This window comes from Microcaecilia unicolor, chromosome 6, assembly GCF_901765095.1.
Source record: "Microcaecilia unicolor chromosome 6, aMicUni1.1, whole genome shotgun sequence".
NCBI lineage: Eukaryota > Metazoa > Chordata > Amphibia > Gymnophiona > Siphonopidae > Microcaecilia > Microcaecilia unicolor.
This window is the reverse complement of record NC_044036.1, coordinates 188,748,622-188,763,874: the sequence shown is the minus strand read 5'-3', so window position 1 is coordinate 188,763,874 and position 15,253 is coordinate 188,748,622. Positions and strand designations below refer to the sequence as shown.

Genomic DNA, 15,253 nt, shown 5'->3' with positions numbered 1-15,253 from the left:
AATGGAAGCCAGTGTAATTTTTCTCCTAAGGGTCTGGCGTTTTCATTTTTCATTTTGCCAAATGAGTCTGGCTGCCGTGTTTTGTGCAGTTTGAAGTTTTTAAATAATTTGTTCTTTGTACCCGGCATAGATAGCATTACAATAGTCTAGTTGGCATAGGACCAGTGATTGTATCAGTCTGCAGAATGTTTCTCTTGGGAAAAAAGGTTTTATTCTTCTAAGTTTCCACATTGAGTGAAACATTTTCTTTGTTATGTTTTTCGCATGGTTCTCTAATGTAAGGTTTGGATCGATTGTAACTCCTAGAATTTTCAGACATTCTGAGACAGCAAGGATAAAGTTTGGGATATTTAAATGAGTGTGCTTGTATTTGTTATGTTGCAATGAGAGAATGAGACATTGTGTTTTGTCTGCACTGAGTTTCAGTTGAAAAGCATCCGCCCATGAGTTCATAATATGAAAGCTGTCGTTGATTTCTTTAGTAATTTATTTATTTATTGCACTTGTATCCCACATTTTCCCACCTATTTGCAGGCTCAATGTGGCTTACAAAAACCTGTCATGGCATCGCCATTCCAGGGTAAAAAGATACAATTGGTGTTACAAAGAGATCAAGGATGACAAAAAAGAGTTAAACAAACAGTTATAGAACGAAGGCATTCAGAATAGGGGTGGAGTGGTGATGTGTTATAGTTAAGCTATGGATAGGTTTTCAGAGATTTGCGAAAGTTGGTTATTTCGTTGATTGTGTTCAAGTTAGTTGGTAGTGCATTCCACAGTTGTGTGCTCATGTAGGAAAAGCTGGTCACATGTGTTAGTCTGTATTTTAATCCTTTACAGCTGGGGAAATGTAGATTAAGAAATGTGCAGGCTGATCTTTTAGCGTTTCTGGGTGGCAGGTCCATGAGGTCTAGCATGTAGGTCGGGGCATCTCTGTAAATGATTTTATGAACAATCATGGAGATCTTGAACGCGATACGTTCTTTAAGTGGGAGCCAGTGTGATTTCTCTCTTAGGAGTTTTGCACTTTCATATTTTGTTTTTCCAAATATGAGTCTGGCTGCGGTATTCTGGGCTGTTTGAAGTTTCTTGATGGTCTGTTCTTTGCAGCCAGCGTAGAGTGCATTGCAATAGTCCAGGTGGCTTAGTACCATTGACTGTACCAGGTTATGGAAAATGGCCCTTGGGAAGAAAGGTTTTACTCTTTTTAGTTTCCACACGGAGTGGAACATCTTCTTAGTTGTATTCTTCACGTGGTTTTCAAGTGTGAGATTTCGATCAATGGTAACTCCAAGAATTTTCAGGGTGTTTGAGACGGGAAGGGAAAAGTTTGGGGTGGTTATGGTAGAGAATTTACTTGTGTTATGTTGTGAGGTGAGTATAAGACATTGTGTTTTTTTCTGCATTAAGTTTTAGCTGAAATGCATCCACCCAGGAATGCATGATTTGGAAGCTTTGGTTGATATCGTTGGTGATTTCTTTATATCATGTTTGAATGGGATGTAGATCGTGACATCATCTGCATATATGTATGGATTGAGGTTTTGATTAGCTAGTAGCTTGGCTAGGGGTATCATCATTAGGTTGAAGAGGGTTGGTGAGAGGGGGGGGATCCTTGGGGGACTCCACATTCAGGTGTCCATGGGGCTGATATCTCTGCGTTAGCTGTTACTTGGTATGATCTTGAGGTCAAGAATCCTCTAAACCAGTTAAGAACTTTACCTCCAACTCCAAAGTATTCCAGGATGTGTAGTAATATTCCATGGTTGACCATGTCGAAGGCACTGGACATGTCAAATTGTAAGAGGAGTATGTTGTTGCCTGTTGCAATTGTTTGTTTAAATTTTTTCATTAAAGTTACTAGTACTGTTTCAGTGCTGTAGTTCGATCAAAATCCTGATTGAGATTCGTGCAGAATTGAGTATTTATTTAGGTGGTTAGTGAGCTGTTTCGTCACTACGCCTTCCATAAGTTTGGTTATTAGCGGGATAGATGCTACTGGATGATAGTTGGTTAGGTCGCTTGTACTTTTCTTTGCGTCTTTAGGTAAAGGAGTAAATAGAATATTTCCTTTATCCTTTGGGAAGAGACCATTTTGTAGCATGTAGTTCAGGTGCCTCGTGAGGTCTGTTTTGAGTTGTTGAGGAGCAGATCCTATGAGGTTACTAGGGCAGATGTCTAATTTGCATTGCAACTTGGCGTATCTTTTAAGCGATTGGAAAATGTTATTGATCGATAGTGTGTCAAAGTTGGTCCATGATCGGTCTGCTGGATATTCACCAGGTATTGGGTCTAAACACTCAAGGAGGATTACATAATCTATTGTTTTGGTGGGTATCATGAGTCGTAGCTTTGTAATTTTCTCTTTAAAGTAATTCGCAAGATTGTTTGCTGATGGGGTGTCTGTGTTGTTAGAAGTAACCGGTGTGGTATTTAGTAGTTTGTTTAGGAGTTGGAAGAGTTTATGTGTATCCTTGTAGCCTGGTCCGATTTTGGTTTTATAATATGATCTTTTAGTTTGTCTGATGGTGTATTTGTATTTTCTTTGTAGTTGCTTCCAATCATTGAGAGCAGAGTCGTCTTTATTCTTATTTCATGCTCAATCTAATCTTCTGACTTGTGTTTTTAATTCTTTCAGTTCTTCATTAAACTATGGTATCGAGTTTTTTCTGTGTGAGGTTCCGGATTGAAGTGGTGCTATGTTGTCTAATATGATTCTGCATCTGTTGTCACATTCATGAAGAAATTGGGGTGAATCTGTTGGTGCTGTCCATTCGTTGCTATAAAATTGTTGCCAAAATGTTAGCGGGTCTATTTTTCCTCTCGTGGTATAGGTTAGTTGTTCTTGTTTATGTTGTGAATCTTTTGTTCGCCAGTGAAGGGAGAGGTTTGCTTTGTAGTGATTGGACCATGGTGTGGCTGTCCATTTTGTAGCTGTTAGTGTGAGATTTAGTTCTGGTGAGAATTTGTATGTAATGATATCTAGTGTGTGTCCTTTAATATGGGTGGGTTGCATGTTTGGCCAGTGAAGCTCCCATAGTTGGAGGAAGTCCCTGCATTCACAGACGTTTGTTAGGTTAGTATCCTCAAGGTGAAGGTTGATGTCTCCTGCTATAAGAAGGTTTTGGGTAGAAAACACATGTGTTCGATATGAAATCCATAAAATGTGTTTGGCAGTCTTGCCAATTGTCTGGTGGCCTATAGAACAGGATGAGGTTTAAGTGGTCCAGTAGGGTTGGGTGGTTGATTCTATCTGAAGCAATTTCAAGTTGGGGAAGTATGTTGTGACGGTGAATTGGGATCTATAGATTATAGCTATTCCTCCTCCTCTTTTTCCATGCCTTGTCCAGTGGGTAATTTTGTACCCTGGAGGGCAAAGCTCTAAAATTATGAGATCTTTGAGGTCATGGATCCAGGTTTTACTAATAAATAGAATATCGAGATTGTCTGTTGTGATCCAGTCGATTATTGTCGTAGTTTTGTTAACTACAGATCTGGCATTTATATAGCCCATTTGTATTAGTTGGTGGGGTTCGGTTGGGTTCGAGGATGTGATGATTTTTATTAGTTGTCTGTCCTCTTGGTATTTGAGTTTGTTGTGTCCCTTCTTTCCTTTCTGTTGGTTGTGTCCGTAGGTGGTAGGTTTTCCATTCCATTTTTTAATCTTTTATGTAGGTGTATTGTTTTTGGGTTGTGTGCATGGTTTATGTATTGTGGGTAAATTATTGTCTGTGAGAGGGGTTGTCAGTGCATAGTGGATTAGGGAGAGACAGTAGATGATTAGGAGTAATTTGTTAGTATTCCTGTTGGCGTTAGTGTAAGTTAGTATTCAGCCTTGCAGAACATTGGTGATTGATTAAGATTTACAGTCAATCATGCCGCTCAGTGTGTGTGCTTACAGTCCGTAGTGCGATTCAGTGTGATGCAGAATGGAGCTGAGGAAGTGGTTAGGGTCGGCTTTGGCAGTTTACAGTTTTACAGATCAGTATATTGCTATGAGGTGCATAAAAAGCATGTAAAAAGCATTTATTTATTTATTTATTTTAGGACATTTATACCCCACCTTTTGCCACAGGTTTGCAGCCCCAAAGCGGCTTACAATGAACCAATAAAATAAATTAAATACAGTTACAGTTACATTTCAATAGTTAGGGCGGGAGAGCAGAATGAGAAGGGAAAGGGAAAGGTAAGGGAGACAAAGATGGGCAGCAGAAGTCCAGGTGGGCCAAGAGGGATGATGGAAATCTAGCCTAACAAGAACAGGTCCAGCAAGGCGAATGAAGATCTGAAGAAACAGCAGCAGCATGCAGAGGCACGATGATGCTGGAGGCAAGCTTCCTCTTCGACGGAGTCAGTGGCGCAGGAGTCAAGATGGCGGACCAAACGGACGTCCTCCGCAGCACCAACCGTTGGGGCCTTTCAAGCCAGAGACCTCCTCCACTGCACCTTCATCAGGCCAGCCGAAGAGAAGAGCCGGGGTACAAATCCGACAGGCGGGCAGGAGGACGCGAAGGCAGCAGACTCCCCGATGGATGAGATGATGAGCAGGGGAGAGGCAACAGTGCAGCACCCAGCAGTCAACGGTCTGCCCAGCAGTGACAGAGCTCAGGCAGAGCACGGCAGGCCAGTCCCGCAGAGCGGAGGAAACCGGCGGCACGGACGAACTGAGGGAGCCCGAAGACAGAAATCACCAGCTCAATCGAGCACCCCGCCCCGACCTGGCACCCGCAACCACTCCAGCAAAGTGAACAGGCCGTCCACTGGCACCGAAACTTGAAGATCGCCAGTGGCCCCCCGACACAGCTTGCTCCAAGACAGGTGGTAAGAGGAGCCCCAGATCTTCGCGGACCCCAAAGATCAGATTCGGGCCAGTGCCCTGCTAGACAACGGCGAGCTCCGAGAGGGGATCAGGAGCCGATGGATCGCCAGCCCGTTAGTCAGCGGCCATCTTAGTTTTTTAGAGGTTTAAAGTCGTCAAACAATTCAGTAATACAAGTTTAAGGACAAGCTAGTAGTGCAGTCAGTATATTACTCTGTGGTATAAAGAAAAAACAATCAAGGTCAGTAGTCATAATACTAGTTAGTGGACAGCCAATACTAGTTTAAGGACACCAATATGCTAGTAATGCAATCAGTATTTTGCTCTGTGGTATAGAGAAAAACAATCTCTAAAAAGAGTCAAGGTCAGTAGTCATAGTACTAGTTAGTGGGAACCTCGAGTATTGGTGGGCATCAGTGTGTGCTGCTCCCTTTGCTGCGTTCGGTGTGGGCAACGTGGGCCCATTCAAGTCGGCTGCAAGTGGGGCTGGGCCTGGTCTTTGGAGGATCCTCTTTGCGTCCGTCTTCCTCACTCTACCTGTCCGTCCATGCCAGGTCATGTTTAAATGGGATGTAGATCCTGAAATCATCTGCGTAAATTAAGGCCTTGGTTGGACAACGTCTTGGCTAATGGTGTCATCATGAGATTAAAGAGGGTCGACACGAGTGGTGATCCCTGAGGAACTCCACATTCCGGTTTCCAAGGTGATGATATAGTTGAATTTGATATTACTTGATATGTTCTTGTTGTTAAGAAGCCTTTGATCCAGTTAAGTACGTTTCCTGAAATTCCAAAGTATTCTAAGATGTTTAGCAGTATTTCATGGTTAACCATATCAAACACACTGGACATGTCGAATTGCAGGAGAAGTATGTTGTCTCCAGTTGCGATTGTTTGCTTAAATTTGGAAAGAAGAGTGATTAGCACAGTTTCTGTACTGTGGTTAGATCGAAATCCTGATTGTGACTCATGCAATATTGAGAACCTGTTTAAGTAATCGGTAAGTTGTTTGGTCACCATTCCTTCCATTAGTTTGACTGTCAAAGGGATGGATGCTACTGGGCGATAGTTGGTTGCATCATCTGCTTTTTTCTTTGACCTTAAGTATTGGTGTAAGTAATATATTTCCTTTATCATTGGGGAAAAGTCCATGTTGTAACATATGATTTAGGTGTTTCGTAAGGTCTGTTATGAAGAGTTTAGGGGCGGATCTTATTAGGTTGTTGGGGCATGTATCAAGTTTGCAGTGGGACTTAGCAAACTTATTGAGCGCTTGCATAACGGATTCATCAGAGAGGATAGTGAAATTAGACCAGATTCTATCAGCTGGATATTCTCTGGGAGTTGGATCCAAGCAATCGTAGAATATTTCGTGATCAGTAGTAAAAGATGATAATGCGAGTCGAATCCTAACAATTTTCTCATTAAAGTATTTAGCAAGACTCTCTGCTGATGGGGTATCTGTAGTAGTTGTAACAACTGGGGTGGTATTTAGTAGTTTGTTCACTAGTAAGAAATGTTTATGTGTGTCTTTGTAGTCTGGTCCAATTTTGATTTTGTAGTAAGATCTTTGTGTGTCGTATAGCATATTTATTTTTTTATTTATTTTGGTTACATTTGTACCCCGCGCTTTCCCACTCATGGCAGGCTCAATGCGGCTTACATATTGTATACAGGTATTTATTTGTACCTGGGGCAATGGAGGGTTAATTTGTATTTCCTTTGGGTTTGTTTCCATGCGTTTAATGTTTGTTCATCTTTTCTTTTATTCCATGCTTGTTCCTGAGTTTTTAATTTTTTCAATTCTTCATTAAACCAAGGTATTGAATTTTTTCTTCGTGTGGTTTTTGTTCGTAATGGTGCTATATTATCTAGTGTATTTCTGCATCTAGTGTCCCAATCTTGGAGATAATTATTCGATTCTGTTTGTATTGTCCATTCGTCTTTGTAAAGCTGTTGCCAGAATGTTGTAGGATCAATTTGTCCTCTTGAGGTGTAGGTTGTACATTCTTGGTTATGGCGTGTGCTTTTTCTTCGCCATTGTAAGGATAAATTTAATTTATGATGATCTGACCAAGGCACTTCTTCCCATTTAGTATCTACTAGAGTCAGGTTTAGATCTGATGCTAATTTGTATGTAATAAGATTAGTATGTGTCCTTTGTCATGGGTTGCTTGTATATTTGGCCAATTAAGGTCGCAAAGTTGAAGGAATTCTTTACATTCACATACAAAGAGATCCTGATACACATTTTGCAGGTTGAGATGAATCTCCCTCAGCTCCACCCGTAGTTTATTAAAAGCTTGAATTTGGGAGGTAGAACCAGGCGCTAACTTATGCTCTGCTTCTAATTTAACCAGTTGATTATGAAGCACCCTCAGCCTCTCATTCCACTTTTGCTTCTGGTAAGCCCCAATCACAATTAAATTCTGTCACATAACTGCTTTTATCCCCTCCCAGAGAACCACCGATCTCAGTTTCCCCATTGTGCTTCTGATAGTCCTGTAGTTTCCCTTTTAATTTTTGGAAAATCTGAGGGTCTGCCAGAAGGCTCTCATTCAAATACCAGAACCTCTGTCCCAGCCACAGATTCCCCTGTTCCAAACACAAAGGCACAGGGCAGGGGCATAGCCAGTCAGCGTACATCTCTTGCTGTCCCAAAATTAAGTTCCACTGAAGTCGTTTACTCTTTTGGTCTACATGCCTTCATCTCACTCCCACAATCTGGTCTCAAGATCTTGAATGTGCAAGTGCAAGGGTCTTCACCTGCACAATCCACAGACCATTAACCAGCAGGACCTGCTGTGCATCCATGACAATGTTAATTGAGAATCTTTGATTTCTCAATGTGAAGGCCAGCCCAAAAGGATATAAGGTCACAGCATTTTTGGCCACTTCTAGTCCTAAAACTACCCTTGACTTATACTGTACATGAGATTAACTTATATACGAGTATATACGATATGTCTGGCAGGGTCTGCACATGAAATATAATTATATATGTGAGAGATTTTATACATATAAACACAGATTACATGCACACCTGGTTGAAATATGTATGTGATTGACAAACCATACACAAAATGCATGCACGCATGTCTGACTCACAAATCTTACATGCAATTTCGTGCTGCCAGGTCTCTGTGTACAAACTTTCTCTCTGCCAAATAATTCATCCCCCGAGCAACCTGCAGTCCGAAGCCAATCAAGTCTTTCACAGTAGGGTTCTGGAGAGGAAAAACAGGCAACATGAAGTATGTAAGTGAGTCAAGCAAAGGCCATGGTACAAGGTTCTAAGGAGCCCTCATACAGGAAAAGGAGAATGCCTGGTGCTCAGTTGAGGTCTCACCATTTCGTGTTCCTTGCCACTTTCCTTCCTCCCATAAATTTGCTTGTATTACTCTTCCTCCTTCATCTACACAGAGTCCATGCTTTTTGGTTAACTGCTCTTCCCCAGCTGCTCACCACTTATTCTCTTTTCTTACCATTTAACAAGGCAGAAAGATCCCTGTTACTTAAACCTAGCATCCAGGTCAATTCTTGACTAAATTCGTAGGCGTCAGTATTCAGAAGCAGCGATCGGTGTTATCTAAACACCAGATTCAACATCTATATATGTAAATATAGTCGCTACTGACCACCACCACCAATATCTATTTAGTTTAGACTTGCCTTTCTGCCAGCCTAAACTAAACATATAGGCTATCCATATAGGAAGTAATTCTTTTACAGTTAGGCATTGGGACACTGTCAGGGGCATTTTCGGAAGAGAAGGGCACCCATCTTCCGACACAAATCGGGAGATGGGTGTCCTTCTCTCAGGGTCGCCCAAATCGGCATAATCGAAAGCCGTTTTTGGCCGTCCTCAGATGCAAGTCCGTCGCAGGGACGACCAAAGTTCACTGGGGCGTGTCGGAGACGTAGCGAAGGCAGGACTGGGGCGTGTTTAAGAGACGGGTATCCTCGGCCAATAATGGAAAAAAGAAGGGCGTCCCTGACGAGCATTTGGTTGACTTTACTTGGTCCATTTTTTTTCATGACCAAGCCCCAAAAAGGTGCCCAAACTGACCAGATGACCACTGGAGGGAATCAGGGATGACCTCATCTTACTCCCCCAGTGGTCACCAACCCCCTCCCAGCCTCTATGCCAGCCTCAAATGTCATACCCAGCTCCATGACAGCAGTATGCAGGTCCCTGGAGCAGTTTTAGTGGGTGCAGTGCACTTCAGGCAGGTGGACCCAGGCCCATCCTCCCCCCCCCCATCTGTTACACTTGTGCTGGTAAATGTGAGCCCTTCAAAACCCACCCGAAACCCACTGTACCCACATGTAGGTGCCCCCATTCACCCCTTAGGGCTATGATAGTGGTATACAGTTGGGGGCTCAGCACCAAAGGTAAGGGAGCTATGCACCTGGGAGCAATTTCTGAAGTCCACTGCAGTGCCCCCTAGGGTGCCCGGTTGGTGTCCTGGCATGTGAGGGGGACCAGTGCACTACGAATGCTGGCTCCTCCCATGACCAAATGCCTTGGATTTGGTAAAGAGATGGGCATCCTTGGTTTCCATTATCGCCGAAAACCGGGGACGACCATCTCTAAGGTCGACCTAAATGTTGAGATTTGGGCATCCCCAACCGTATTATTGAAATGAAAGATGGACGCCCATCTTGTTTTGACAATAGCAGTTTCCCCGCCCCTTCGTCAGGACGTCCTTAGAGATGGGCGCCCTTAGAGATGGTCGTCCCCGTTCGATTATGCCCCTCCACGTGCTAAGAACAAATTCTGTATCATCAATTTCACACATAATTGCAATTATAGAATACTAGTGTAAGTCAGCATTTACACACCAATACGTAGGTCGCTTACACCATGTCAATGGCTGGTGTAAATGTCAGAGCCTAAATGTTGCAATTGTGCATGTAACTGTCGATATTCTCTAACTTTATGCATTTGTTATATTGCCATGTGGTCAAAAGATATCAAGATGGTTTACAAAAAAGAAATATGAGGGCTCAGTGGCTCCCCAGCAGTGAACATCACACACAATGACAGATGACTAGGTACATAAGGAAGGGAGTGGTGTAACATTACAATTATTACCAAAGTACAATATAGAAAGACACCTGAGAACAAATCCTCAGCATCCTGCACCTCTTGTCTCTCCCCTTCCATCCTATATCTCATCTCATCTCTCTCTCTTTATTGCCCCATTTATCTAGCATCTCCTCTCTTCCACTTCAATCCAACATCTCCCTTTTCTCTCCCCTTCCATCTACTCTCTCCCTTCTAACCCCTTCCATCTTGCATCTCTTCTTTTTCCCCCTTTCCATCTAGCATCTCTTTTCCTTTCATCCAGCAATTCCTCTCTCCCCCATCAACACTTCCTCTCTCCCTCTCTCTTGCCCATCTAGCATCTGCTCTTTTTCTCCTTCCTTCCAGCATCTTTATTCTTTCTCTCTCTGCAGCCAGTATTTCCCCTCTCCCTCTCCTGTCATCCATCTCCCTTCTTTCCCCCTTTCATCTAGAATCTCCTCTCCCCTGCTATCCAACATCTCCCTCTCTCCTGCCATCCAGTATCTCCATTCTCTCTCCATTCATCCTCTCCTCTCTTTCACCCTTTCCATCCTGCACCTCCTCTCTCTCCCTCCCTCCATCTTGCACCTCCTCTCTCTCCCTCCCTCCATCCCACCCCCTATCTTGTCCCTTCCATGGTTTATGGTTCACTGATCTTAATCTACCGCTATCTTATAAAATATAGCAACATGGTTTACAATTTACAAATATGCAAAGAAGGAAAGCAGTGCCAATAAGAATAGAAGCTGAAATCACCTTATTCCTGGAACCACTGCTCCGTTTTTTAGATAAAAAGTTCTACTTCAGGTATGCTGCACTATTTCCCATCCCCCATCTTTCTTTGCTGTCAGCCACATGCAGGAATTTCTGGCTGGTCACAAGGTCTGATGGGACCTCATGTTGCTAGGTCAACTCAGCTACCTGGTATAACTTGTTACAAATGTAATTTACTGAGAAGAGGTATGGCAAGGACATCAATTGCAAGCCTCCAGCACATATGAAAGACCCAATTGCAAGTCTACAGCACATATGCAGCACCTATGATTGGTCCACGGTAGCGGAGAGGTGGATGCTCACCACAGCCTATAAAACCACGTTGCAGACAAAGAACCTCTGAAAAACTAGGCATGCTTGGAAAGAGTTTCAGATCCGTCCAATGGCCTATTTTTCTCAAAGGGGGTGCTCCCCCCCCCTTCGTAGAAACTAATTCTCTATATCTAAGAATCTTTCTTTCATTCATTCTTTCTTTCTTTCTCTTCATTCTCCCTGTTCTGTGACCTTTGTATGAGGAATAAGCTTTCCTTCCTCCTTTTTCTCTTCTTTATATAATTAGTCTGATTACTTATAATTACCAGAGGTACTGATGTTAGATTTTGTAAGTTTGTTACAACTATTAGGCATATTTTCAAAGCACTTTGGGAGGCTAAGTTCCATAGGTTTCTATGGAACTTTGGGAGGCTAAGTGCTTTGAAAAGAAATATGCCTCCATATGATGCTGTGTTGGTGGGCGAGTAATAAAGGACTTAATTCTCTGAGTCCTGTCCAATTTTTCTATAATATTTTGTAACATGTTTAGAGAATAGCAAACCAAATGTGCAGCCTAGTACACTACACAGGAAAAGCCTATTAAACTAGATACGTTTTTGAATTTAGAGAAGGAAGGTTATGTGCACAGGGAATTTAGGGAAGGAAGGTTCCATGTACAGGTCAAGGGCATAGAGTTCTACAGAAGGGGGATGGCGCAATAAATTGAGTGCTGACATGAAACTTCCACGTAAGTGTGGCAGACAGAAGACTTAAACGGCCATCAAGCAAAGAAAAGAGTGTTCTTTATAGGGCATTTGCTCGCTAATGGGCAGATGATCGAAAGCCCTGCGCTGTTCCAAACAGCACTCTAAAAATAGCACTGGAACAGGGTGGGGCTTTACTGCTCCTATGAACAGAGATAATAGCATGAAAATTTATGTGCGCTATTATCTCTGATCATAGGTTAAAGTGTGGGAGGATTGTGCCTGAGCATGCCTGAGCATTTTTTTTGTTACTGTAATAGTTATGTGATTACTGGACAATTATTTATCTTGTTTGTATAACTAAAACTAGACTGTAAGCTATCTCTTATGTATCTGCACAGCACTGTGTATGCCAAGTAGTAATTGTAGTCGAAATAGATATCTCCATGGCCAATGCCAGGGGCCTTTACTCAGTATTAATTCTCTTTGACCTGTTTACTGCTCTGGACACCACCTATCACCATTTGCACACTTTCCTTTTGGTTTTCAGAGTCTATATTATCTTGGTGTCTCCTCATACTTTTCCTCTGAAACAGAGAAAATAATAGCAGATAAAGACCATATGGTCTATCCAGTCTACCCATCTATATCAACTGCTAAACTCTAAAATCCCTTCCTCTGTCTCAAAGATCCTCTGTGTTTGTCTCATGCTTTCTTGAATTTAGATAAGGTTCTTATCTCCATCACCTCCATTGGGAGATTATTCCATGCATCTATTTCCTTAGAATACTCCTGAGTCTGTCCCCTTTCACTTTCTGACCTTTTACTCCAGCACTTCTTTTCAACTAAAAGAGGCCCACCTCCTGTGCATGTATACCATGGAAATATTTAAACATATTTAGGACATCTCCCCTCCTCCACTTTTCTTCCAAAGTACACACATTGAGGGGCATTTTCAAAAGGGACGTCCAAGTTGCGATTTGGACGTCCTTGCAAAACAGCAAAATCCAGGGGAGGAGAAACCCGTATTTTCAAAACAAGGTGGACGTCCATCTTTCGTTTTGAAAATACCATCAGGGACGTCCAAATCCTTAAATTTGGACGTTTCTGACTTTCGGCGATTTTCAAAACCAAAGACATCCATGTCAATAATGCAAGCCATCTGGGCATGGGAGGAGCCAGCATTTGTAGTGCACTGGTCCCCCTCAAATGCCAGGACACCAACAAGGCACCCTAAGGGGCACTGTAGTGGACTTCAGAAATTGCTCCCAGGTACATAGCTCCCTTACCTTGTGTGCTGAGCCTCCCCAAAACCCACTATCTACAACTGTACACCACTACCATAGCCCTTACGGGTGAAGGGGGGCACCTAGATGTGGGTACAGTGGGTTTCTGGTGGGTTTTGGAGGGCTTGCTGTTTCTTCCACAAATGTAACAGGTATGGGGGGTATGGGCCTGGGTTCGCCTGTCTGAAGTGCACTGCAGTACCAACTAAAACTGCTCCCGGGACCTGCATGCGCTGTCATGGACCTGAGTATGACATCTGTGGCTGGCATTGAGGCTGGCACAACATATTTTTAAAGATGTTTTTTGAGGGTGGGAGGGGGTTAATGATCACTGGGGGAGTAACGGGAGGTCATCCTCGATTCCCTACGGTGGTCATCTGGTCATTTCGGGCACCTTTTTGTGCCTTAGTCGTAATAAAAACATGTCCAGGTGAAAACATCCAAGTGTTCGTCAGGGCCGTCCTTGTTTTTTTCGATTATGGGTCAATGATGTCCAAGTGTTAGGCACACCCAAGTCCTGCCTTCACTACGCCTCCAACACGCCCCCTTGAACTTCGGCTGTCCTTGCAACAGAGTGCAGTTGGAGATATCCTAAATCGGGTTTCGATTATACCGATTTGGACGTCCCTGGGAGAAGGACGTCCATCTTTCAATTTATGTCGAAAGATGGACGTCCTTCTCTCTCGAAAATGAGCCCAATACACTTTATGCCTCCATACACTTTATGCCAAACATCACTAATCATTTTAGTAGCCAGCCCCTGGACTGACTCCATCCTGTTTATATCCTTTAGAAGGTGCAGTTTTCAAGATTGTACACAATATTCCAGATAAGGCCTGACCAGAGGCTTATACAAAGGCACTATCAGCTCCTTTATCCTCCTGAAAATGTGTCTGCATATGCACCCAAGAGCATTCTGGCTTTTGCTGTCACCTTTTCTACCTGTTTGGCCCAGTGGCGTAGCTATGTGGGGCCACGGGGGCCTGGGCCCCCGTAGATTTGGCCCTGGATCCCCCTGCCGACGACCCTCTCGACCCCCCTCCCGCCGTCAACCCTCCCCCACAGCCACCGTTGCCTACATTTGCTGGTGGGGGACCCCAACCCCCGCCAGCCGAGGTCCTCTTCTTCCGGCGCAAGGCTTCTCATTACTGGCTGATCTGCAAGGCTTCGTTCTGTTTCTGTGAGTCTGATGTCCTGCACATACAACGTGCAAGGACGTCAGACTCACAGAAGCAGAACGAAGCCTTGCGCCAGAAGAAGAGGACCTCGGCTGGCGGGGGTTGGGGTCCTCTGCCAGCAAAGGTAGGCGGCAGCGGGGGAGGGTTGGCGGTTGGAGGGGGGGTTGAGAGGGTCGTCGGTAGGGGGGGGATCAAAGTTGTTGTTGGTGGTGGTGGCAGCGGCAGGTCGGCAATGGCGGGGGGGGGGCGGTAACTGGGGGGGGGGGGGCTAAAATGTGCCCCCTCACCTCGGGCTCTGGACTCTCCCCCCCTCCCGCCGACGTCTGGCTACGCCCCTGGTTTGGCCACTTTACAACTATCTGATATGATCACTCCAGGTCCCATTCTTCTTTCATGCACAAAGGTGCTTCATCCCCTATACTGTACTACTCCCTTGGGTTTCCGCAGCCCAAATGCATGACCCTGCATTTTTTTAGCAGTAAATCTTAGCTACCAGGATAGGTACAAATGTTTCTGCCTATGTGCACCCCCCCTCCAAAAAAAGAAAAAAAAATCTCCTTGGGTGCATCTTCTCTCTTAGGGTGTATATTTTCTTTAAATCATCTCATCGTTATTTTTTTTTGGACTGGAGAGGAGTGGGTACTAAATGAAAATTGTGAGGGAGTCTAGTGCAGCAAACTGAGTACCTGAGAAACTGGGTTGAATTCCCACTGCAACTCCTTGTGACTTTGGGCATATCACTTAACCCTGCATATAATATGTAAACCACTTTGATTGTAACCACAGAAAAGTGGTATATCAAATCCCTTTTCCTTTCACATTGATTTTGGGATCTTACTAACCCTCCTGCTCTAATATTGTAGGCTATTGGACTTGGTAGATGAGATTTTTATTTTCCTTTTACATTTTTTTTCTTTACTTAGTGATTTGAACTTCTGTTTTCTGTTCTTGCTTAAAGATATTCTTGATTTATCATTTATAAATGAAAATGCAAATCCTCATAAATGCAGATTCCTTACCAGTGTGTAAGGTGCTTAGAGCTGTAACTGCCACCCGCCCATGTCTTCTTAGAGATATCAAAATTAATTTCACTACTATTTTAAGCTGAAGTGCTCCATGCCTGATTTTCATCCTCTTGCTTGTTTTAAGGTTCTCACCTCCATTCCCAT

The 15,253-nt window shown here is 43.5% G+C and overlaps 1 protein-coding gene across 7 annotated transcripts in view; it reads right to left on the bottom strand.

Moving 5' to 3' along the window:
• Nucleotides 1-15,253, bottom strand: part of MST1R (macrophage stimulating 1 receptor) — a 239,425-nt gene that overhangs the window by 14,435 nt on the left and 209,737 nt on the right. For all 7 annotated transcript variants that reach the window (XM_030205877.1, XM_030205881.1, XM_030205878.1 and 4 more), the window contains exon 18: nt 7,937-8,046. In XM_030205877.1, coding sequence (XP_030061737.1) covers nt 7,937-8,046 — 110 coding nt within the window. The remainder of the gene's footprint in view (nt 1-7,936; nt 8,047-15,253) is intronic.